The sequence below is a fragment of the Sinocyclocheilus grahami genome, unplaced genomic scaffold, assembly GCF_001515645.1.
Source record: "Sinocyclocheilus grahami isolate Dianchi unplaced genomic scaffold, SAMN03320097.WGS_v1.1 scaffold506.1, whole genome shotgun sequence".
In the NCBI taxonomy this organism is placed as follows: Eukaryota; Metazoa; Chordata; class Actinopteri; order Cypriniformes; family Cyprinidae; genus Sinocyclocheilus; species Sinocyclocheilus grahami.
The window spans coordinates 280,082-290,288 of NW_015505685.1; the positions used below are offsets into that span (position 1 = coordinate 280,082).

Genomic DNA, 10,207 nt, shown 5'->3' on the forward strand with positions numbered 1-10,207 from the left:
TATACTTTTTTGCCCCACTCTATATATATATATATATATATATATATATATATATATATATATATATATACACTAAAATGATATTAACACCTGTGTTTTGTGGCTATACTATTGGAACACTGAGTATTTTAATGGCCTTAACTGGCCTTATTCACTTCCACTGTAAGCTATAACACAGATTTATTTAAAATAAAAAGAAGAGACAAGTTAAAATTAATTTTAATGCTAAGTAACAAAATGCTGTTGATTGAGCTTAACTTGTATTGAACTCATAATATTTCTTTAATATACAATAAATCATGCTCCTTCAGCAGGGTAAAATATGAATTAAAGGAATCTCAAATCATAAATAAAGCTAAAACGTAATCACAATTTCTAATAGAAATCTCCTAGTGCACATAACAGATGCGACCCGAGGAGAGAAAGAGGTCTGTAAGGTGGCTGCCATGCATCGCGCAGGTGAGCACGGAATAATGTTGGACCTTTTCCATTTACTACTCACGATGCCAAGCACTCTGGGTGCGGTTACGCATGGGCACCTCTGGATCTGCCAACAAATCTGTTCTATTCTCCAGCCTGGCACATGATCCTCTCCACTCTCAACGCAAGCTTGAGATATAGCCACAGCAGTTCCTTATTCTTTAGAATCTATCAGTGACACATACAGGGAGAGGCTGTCAGATTAAAGTGATTGCGTCAGGCTGGATATTTTGAGAACATTTTCAGATTTCAGAGGTTTAAACCCCAGAATGCTGCCGAGATAGAAAAAAACAAGACAGGAAAGAAAAAAACAGGAGCAAAAGCAGGACTCGCAAAATTTCAAAATCGCTGGTAGCCCTTTGGACAGACATTCTTCAGATAGCCCAAAATGAATTTAAGTAGCCCGAATAAAATAAAAAAAAGACATCGGCTGAACTTCACTGCGGACAAATCAGCATGATTAAAAACTTTAGTGATCGCTTTTTTTCTTCAAATATCAAGTCAAGAGAGTAGGGGTGCAACGGATCACAAAACCCACGGCTCAGATCATATTGCATTATCATATCAGATTTTGAGTAACAGATCGGGTAATTTTGCAAAAAAAATATGGTTCTTTATTATTTTAAAGGGGTGGTTGATTGCGATTTCATTTTTTAACGTTAGTTAGTGTGTAATGTTGCTGTTTGAGCATAAACAATATCTGCAAAGTTACGAAGCTGAAAGTTCAATGCAAACGGAGATATCGTCTTTTAAAATTCTGTCAGCTTAATGCCCACAAAAACGGCTGGTAGGGACTACAACGAGTTACTTCCCAGGTTTGTGACATAACAAACCTAGATAAACCCCACCCTCAGAAAAAGGCAGCAAAGGGGGCGAGGCCATGCTGCGCTGCTTTAGAGAAGAAGAAGAGAAAACTTGGTGTACGTAAAAATCTTCATACATGAATCGCGATTCTGTCTTCTAACGATTCTAATGGGTTCACAAGTTTCAAAATCAATGTTCTAAAGCAGCGGTTCTTATTTATCCAACAAAATGCTGCAGATTTCATTGCGAATTTGAAATATGTCAAATAATAACTTGACATTTTAAAACAAATCCCAAATCAAATAATTAAATAAAACTAATAAAATAAATATTTTCATATAAACAAACTAATGCTTTGGCTGTTCATTTTTCATTTAAAATCAGAGTCAACCACTGCATTTTAATCACGATCCAAACAAAGATGCTAAATACATGTTATTTAGTTTGAAATTAGACCGTATAATTTCGAAATTTTAAGCAAAAACAGAATGGTTTGATTGTAGCTTTGCGAATGAGAAGCAAATGTCACTCTCTGACAGCAGGTGGCGCTTATGGAACAGCAGGTATTTATAGGCTGCTGCCCCTTTAAGACCAAATGCACAGATTCAATATAATGATGCACTTGAGATTTCTTTCTCCACTGTTTACATTCACTTAAAGGTACAATATGTAAGATTTTTGTAATAAAATATCAAAAAAACACTTGCACGGTGTTATATATTTCATGCAGTTGTTGTGTAATTACGTTATCTCAAAAGTTCCCAAGGATTTGTAAATCCAGATAAATTCCAGTTTTAAATAATGACTCGTCCCTGGTCATTGTCGTCTATCAATGACGCAATATCCTCGGTATCCGCTTATGAATACTACAGCAACACACGTGGAGAAATGCGGAAGTGTTAGTTATACCGCATGCAGCGCGCCACTGTTGTTCATTTACGTTATCGTGGATCACGATTGGAAAGTACGGACAATCCAAAAAAACGCAACTGAGGCAAGAAGGCATTGGGACAAACACAGAAATAAAACTAAAATAAATATCGGCGTGGCGTTTCCAAAATGGAGAGAGCTTCGCGAAAACTTCGGACTGGACAGAGACTCCGCTCTCGTGTGTTTTAATAGACAGGTAAGCAAATATCATCCGTGAAAATTATTTGTGAAAACAACATTTCCCATCGTTCCATGCTCAGTCATTGCGTCATCGAGCTTCGCCTCTGTTATTGTTTTGAAAATGCAACCTCTAGCGGCGAAAACTTACATATTGTACCTTTAAGACATAACCGACTTACCGAGACAGTTATTTTGAAATAATTTTGTGTGTGTGTATGTGTTCCTTCAGATGCAAGGATATGTAGATTATGTTCAAGATAACCCATCGGGCAGGGCGGTGATACATTTTGGTAGCCCGAATGGAAAACACAATAACCCCGGGACGTCAGGCTAGCAATTTTGCGAGCCCTGAAAATAATAATTTCTCAAACCACAGTCTTTTGAAAAACTTTTGATCGCACACAACTGGGTTAACCTGAATTAGAAACTGTATTATCTTAGTTTGCCAAAGGAATGAAGCACAAAACGACATGTCATTCGCACTACTAAACAAAATACACAAAATTAAGAAAGAAAAAAAGAAAGAGTGTGTTCCCAGCACATTCTGCTAGTACACTTACAGACTAGAGCGATTCCTGTCAAGGGAACAATCACGGTTGCCATGGTAACCATAAAGCATCATTCAAGGTCATTATTCACACAAAGCAAGAATGGAATATTTTATTGCATCCGAGTAGCCAGAGCGCAAGGATATCAGCGAGAATGTTCAAGCCATTAAAACACAAGATGTATGGGTAATGATCGAGCCCATAGAGCACGGCTATGAGACATATGACCCCCTCCCACCAGCCACTGTCATCGATCCACACCGCAATGAGTTTGTCTTCCCAGTCATTTTCCGACATGACACCACTGCCTCTGAGGTTTTGCCTGATAAAAACAAAAGATGTAGGCTTCTGCAGGGGGGGGGAAACGTACATGAGCAATTACATGACCAATCCACCATTCTTGATCTAAGTTTAAAATGGGAATTCCCCACCTTTCATCTTACATTTATACCTTTGCACGTACTCTTTTTTGACATTTCACTCAGTTCACTGGAGGCAAAGTTTTGGCAGAAGAGGCTGCCACGGTTCCCTACATCAAAGTTTGAGTCATCAGAGAGAGAGACTGCGATCCTGAGGGAGACGCTGCAGGCATGCGAGCGGAACTGAAAAGCACTGACAGTTGTAACAGTGAACTAAGCCACTTGAGCCAGGGAACCAGAGCCACAATATAGAGGATGTGATAAAGAGACGTTTAACAACTTAGTTTAACACTTAACAACTTGAGCAGATGTGAAAACTTTTTACGGAAACACTTTCTGGAACTGATCACTCAAATAAAGCATTCTTTTGAACATGTTAATGGGGTTGTTCATAACAAAATTACAATTATGCTATCAAATATCTTCATGTGTGGAACACAAGATATTAAAAATGTTTTTGTTTTTTCTCCATAAAGATTGAAGTCAGTGGGTTTTTGGAAGACAATGGCTTTCATTAAATGTACAAAAACCATTGTAATACTCTTGTGTGAATAAATGTTAATAAATCTTCATTTTTTGGTGAACTAATATATTTAAGATTAAAAAACAGTTTTATCAAAAAAGCTTCTTATGCTCACAATGGCTGCATTTATTTGACTGCATTTATTTGAAAATGCAGTAAAAGCAGTAATATTATGAAATATTAGAGTTTAAATTTACTCTTATCTGTTTTAATAAGTTAATATATTTGCAATATATTTTAATCTATTCCTGTGATGGCAAAGATTAATTTTCAGCAGTCATCTCCAGTCTTCAGTATCACGTGATTCTTCAAAAATATGTCTAATATGCTGATTTGGTGCTCAAGAAACATTTCTTATTATTAGCGATGTTGAAAGCAGCTGTGGTGCTTAATATTTTTGTAGAAACCTTGATACTTTTTTCCAGGATTCTTTGATGATTAGAACGTTTAAAGAAAACACCATTTATTTTGTATAGTCTTAATTTAAATAATGTTTATAAAGAAATTAATTGAGCTGTTTAAGAATATATAAAATCTTTTTTAACAAGAAAAAAAAATACTCAGACCTGACACAATACTCACAAGGTACAGAAATTCCATGAGAAGTATATGTCCTTGTATGAATGCATAAATATTCTGAAACACACAGTGATGCATTACCAAAGCAATGATGTATAGAGCGTAACACGCACACATCACAATGCTTATGCAAACCAACAGGGGTGAAAAATGTATACATGCAGGAATGGTGATTTTTTTTTTACTGTCCAAGATTTACTATGTTTTGTGTGTGTGTGGCAAGGTCATGGTTGCCCTTTCAAATGAAGTTCCCAATTCATTCATCCGCCATAGCCTGAACTATTCATCACCGAGTGCAAAGGCATGCCATGAACATGTGGCTGTGGAAGAATTCAATTACTCCAAATAAGCCACATCTCACCTCATCTAGCCATTTTTACGCTACTTATAGGCCCTGATGAAATCGTTCAGTACAGTTCTGTTTGGATTAGGTTTCCCCAAACACCAAATGCTTATGCAGCATAATGTAATCATCTCTGTATAAAATGCTGAATAGTACAGCTTGCTGATTTATACATGTGTAGTTCAATACACTTGTCTGTTGAGCTTTGCAGACCAGTAAGCAGAATTGATGAAATGTTGGTGTAGATTGTGAGAAAGCGTTTTTGCTCTTGGCATGAAAGCGGTTTACTGCTGGGCTGGGATTCTGGGATATCTAAATGAGAGCCACACAAACATATTTTATGACCATGTTTTTAACCTACGAATCTGAAGGAAGTAATTTAAAAATTGAAGGAAACATCAAAAAGTAGAGCTACACTCTTAAATTTTAAAAACTAAATTTCTATACTCATAGAAGTGGGAATTTGTGATTTTTGATATTATGAGCACTATGTAGCTGTCCCTGATCAACTGTTACATGCTGTTTTATGCACTAGAAAACTCTTCCAGTTCTTGATATACAGTACGATTTTATAGACCATTTCTCCCAGAGTGCATGATCTTTGGAAAGGTAAAACTGGCAAGAGTGGCGGCCTCATCTTCATCTTATACCACTTACATATACATCTTATACAACTAAATATTGTACTAGATTATGTTTCGCAACAGAACTGAATATGATGTTCAAATGATATAAACACAAAAATCACAACAAAGAATAGTAGAAGAGTATCATTGAAGACAACAAAAGGTATGACTGTTGTGATGACTAAAGCATACAAGAGGCACAGCAATGCTCAGTTTGAGGAAAATCCCAGAGAAATTATGGCAAGTGTTGTTTTTTACACCACTGTAGGTTGTTGCTTTTATGCTCCACTGCACTGTATCTCAGTTAAAAGTATGACCTTGTGCCAAATGTCTGGGCAGAAAAAAGTATTTTGTATGACTTTATTAATAACATACAAATAGAATAATAACTTTTCAAAAGGTTAACATTTTTAAAATTATTTTTTTTCTCATCAATAACAACTAAAAGCAAATGATCTATAGAATCACTCAAAAAAGCAATGGCAAGGTCATGGATTTGATTCCCAGGGAAAGCATGAACTGATAAAAATGTGTATATTGAATTCAATTCAAGTCGCTTTGGATAAAAGCATCTATCAAATGCATGAATACAATGTAAACACAAGTAGAGTCCAGAGATGTAAAAGGAATATGTATTAAAGGGGTTTTTAAACATAAAGATTTCTCTGCACAGTAAAAAAAAAAATATTACAGGCATCATCACCAGTGTCCGTTTCAATGCAGAAGCATCTAGGTTTATATGGAAAAATTCTACTTAGAATTTGAAAAGGTAGTTCAAATGTGTGTTTGACACTGGTCTAATGAGAATCTGGAGATGTGACTCATAGAGACTGGCCTTGATAAATGTCTTGCATTAAGAAAAAGCAAGTGAGATTGAATTCTCTTTATGTTATAAGATGACTACATTAACATACTTTATTCAAGCCACACCTTTGATTTGAAAATATAATGGTTAAGAGTCTTATTAATTAACTTTCATATATGCTATAGATCTCTTTTAAAACTAATAGCCAAAAACTGTCACCAGTTTTCACTAAGAAAAAGCTTTAAATATTAAAACCTGTTAACTGTAAGATGCCTTTCAACTATAAGAAATATAATAATAAAAGAATACAAAAACTACACATTTAAATGTTTTTACATGTAGTTTTGAAAAATATTTAAATGTTTATACCATTTTATTATATATACCCCCCCCCTCACACACACACACACACACACACACACACACATACACACTGATGGATCTGTTCCATACTAGTGGCACACAAGTTTGTGTGTGTGTTAAAAATAACTGTATATCAGTGTTTGTATTATGTGCATGTGTGTTTTAGGGACACTCCCTGGACAAGTCTAAAGGGCAGAAGTATTTGCAGAACAAATTCGCTATTAACAAGCTTTTTAATTTACCCAAAAAGAGCATAAAGAACACCCCATAGATGATAAAGTCAATTGTCAAATCTTGGCTGAGTGCTCACTGACCTTTCCCGTGCTCTGGGTTCAGAGAGGAAGAGGCACGGCTTTATCAGTAGTTAAATTAATGATCAATCCTTGAAAACTCCCTGACACTGCAAGACTTCTCCTGGCTTAGCCGTTCTTCTCTCTTTATTCCTCATCTCAGATTCTTCCCTTCGCTGCATAATACACACACACACACACACACACACACACACACAAACACATTCTGCAATTGCACGGGCATCCCAAAGCTCTGAATGCCACAAAACTTGCTCCTTCCCATAAGCCACAAACCTCTGTCACATTTCACTCACTCTGTGTGCCAGAAAGCAAATGTCTCTGTTTTGTATGTAAGCTAGCCAAGCCCAGAGCAGAAGCAGGAAAAAGTTGAACAGTTAAACATCTTTCACCTCGCTCTCTGTGCCGTCTCAATCACTCTGCTTCTCTCTTCAGAGATTTTTAAGCATAGATGGAGGCTTTAACAGTAGCCCACATTACAGATGAATATAATCAGCTATTGTGTCCACGACAGACAGAATGATGGGGTTGATGGATAAAGCCGGAGATGTAAATCTGCTCTTACCTGCTGTTGAAGCTTAAAGCAGGGAGGAGGAACAGGAGGTAAACGGCTCCGATGAATTTCATTGCTTTGTCTTGCTCTCATGCACTCGGCGTCTCTTTCACCCCTTTTCTCTTGATCGCACGCTTATCCCTTCTCCCGTTCTCTCTCCCTCTCCTCGCTGACTCGCTCACCCGTTCTCTCTCTCTTTTAGTGGTGCACACGCGCGTTAACGCAGGCACACACGCCACGGCAGACAGATGCAACACTGCAAGCGGTCGGTGTATGTGAAAGTGTGTGGCTCTTCGGCTTCAAGTAGCAGGAATGGGGAGACGGACGGATTTATTAATGGCCAGGAACCAGGGTGCAGGGGCGGGGGGGATCCGGGATCCGGGGAGGAAGACTGGAGAATGATTTGAGGTGGTGAGGTGATGTCAGCATCAATACAGCCAGTGGCTCCCTGTCTTTCTCTTCTGTGTTCCACGGCAAGATGAATACCTGCTGGTGTGTTCCACATGATATCCATCTGTCTACATTATTACCAGCAGCCTTGGGACGGGGCAGGGCGATTATCTGGGCTCGAGGCATGCAGGGTTACTCCACAAAGACTAAATTAATCATCTTTCATGGAGATTACACTTTGATGGCAGGGTTCATTAGTTTGACATTTTGTTCTCTGTTGTCTGTCAAAGTAATTGATGAGACATTTCCCTGCTCACCATCTCATATTGTGAGATTAAGAGGGTAAACCGATCATGATAAATTGAATAGTCATGCAGTCGCTTCGTTTTACCTTTCCACCGTTCCGCCGCATCTGATGTCTCCATCCGCCTTCTCAAAACCAGTGTTCAGTTTCTAGACACAAGGTAAAAAAACATCAAAAGTGTAATGAAAATATCAACATCAAACCAATTTATTTAAATTTACCATTGATTGATGAGATGAAAATTCACACAATCTATTTTCTAAATGCATGTTATGGATCGTATTATTGTAAACATTTCACAATCCATGTAGGTTTTTTTTTTTTTGACCTCTTAAATTTTCCTTTTTTCTTCTATATTTTTAACTTCAATCTTAAATCCCATCCCTTTCTTACAACCTACAGCAATCTTTTCAGATCGGCAATCCAATCAACAACTGATGGATAGAACCTTAAGTCTCACCTTACCTTTTTTTGTAAATAATCCATTTCACTTGGATGTACGTCAAAAATCGATCTATCTGAAAATATCTGTAACTACTTCCGTTATATTGCGACTTTATAATCCTTATGTTTTATCTAAAAACTCCATAATTATGGTTGATTTCACCAAAACAAAAAGTACTATTGCTTGTTTTAGCTTTCTGACCAGCATGATCAACACTGACATTAGGGGTCTCACTTGGGAGCCCCAATCACCTCTGAGCATTACAAGAAATGCCCAGTGACAATTGGCGGAGGGGAATTTGCATGCCTAGTCACTCCCCATACATACATGTATATAAGATGGCGGCATGCATCCACTCATTCAGGTTTGTGCTGAGGAACCGAGAAATCATCCTGGCATTCAGCGCAGTTTACAGTTGTGACATGAGGGACCCTTTCAGTCAGTCACGTTCAACGTTATGTCGACACTGACGTTAGGGGTCCCTATGGAAAGCACCACAACCAGAACTGTGTTACGAAAATTTAAGGTGCAGATGATCAAGCAATCATGCTTCAGCAATCATGTCAGGACAGATGTACCAGGACCACTGAGAGATCCCAAGAGGGAATGAGGTGTGGTCTGGGGGGATTTAATCTCCTCGCGCCTCTCGGGAACCTGATGATCATCCTGACCGAGGCCCCCCTCGGCAGGATGTGCTGGCACACAGCTGGACCTGGGGTCTGCGCAAGCGTCCCCCAGTGAGCCTCCTTGCACAGACTCTGTGCAAGATCAGGGACGACGAGGAGGAGGTCCTTGGCTTCCCCAAGTATCTTCCATCCACTGCATCATGACGCGACGCAATAGCAGTGGTATATACTTTGAAAGTGAAGGGGGACAGCCTCCGGTCCAACTTCTCTTGGAGGAAGGAAAGCACAATGCTGAACAGGCATCTTTAGGAGTTCTCTCAGCGAGAGCAACACCAGTCAACAAACAGACCCCACTTCAGAGCATAGGCCTGCCTGGTAGAGGGAGCCCTAGGCTGAGTGACAGTATCTATCACAGCCCGTGAGAGGCCAGTGAGGTCCGCCGCGTCCCGTCCAGAAGCCAGACATGCAGGTACCACAGATCGGGACGTGGGTGCCAAATAGTGCCCTGCCCCTGAGAAAGAAGGTCCTTCCTCAGGGGGATTCTCCAGAAAACCAGGTCCGGGTGGGCCAATATGGCACAACCAGCAGGACATGCTTCTCATCCTCCCTGATCTGTGCAAGGAGGCTAACTGGGGGACTCTTGTGCAGACCCTGGGGCCAGATGTGTGCCAGTGCATCAGTGCCGAGGGGGGCTTTGGTCAGGGAGAACAACTGGCAGTTGGAGGATTCCTGGAAAGCGAACAAGTCCACCTGGGCTTCCCTGAATCGACTCCAAATCAACCGGACCACCTGGGGATGGAGTCTCCATTCTCCAGGAAAGGTAAGCCATCATGAGAGCAAATTGGCTGCACGATTGAGCTCCCCTTGAACATGAATGGCACACAGTGATTTGAGCAGTGTCTGACTCCAGAGGAGGAGATGGCGGGTGAGTTGCAACAGGTGACGAGAACGTCCCCCCCCCCCCCCCTTTTTGTTGTTTTG

The 10,207-nt window shown here is 39.4% G+C and overlaps 1 protein-coding gene across 4 annotated transcripts in view; it reads right to left on the bottom strand.

Moving 5' to 3' along the window:
* LOC107554559 (leucine zipper protein 2) overlaps positions 1-7,918 on the bottom strand; it is a 164,755-nt gene extending 156,837 nt beyond the window's left edge. For all 4 annotated transcript variants that reach the window (XM_016237112.1, XM_016237110.1, XM_016237109.1 and 1 more), the window contains exon 1: positions 7,474-7,918. In XM_016237112.1, the coding sequence (XP_016092598.1) occupies positions 7,474-7,535 (62 nt within the window). In that variant the 5' untranslated portion in view covers positions 7,536-7,918. The remainder of the gene's footprint in view (positions 1-7,473) is intronic.
* Positions 7,919-10,207: the final 2,289 nt, after the last annotated feature.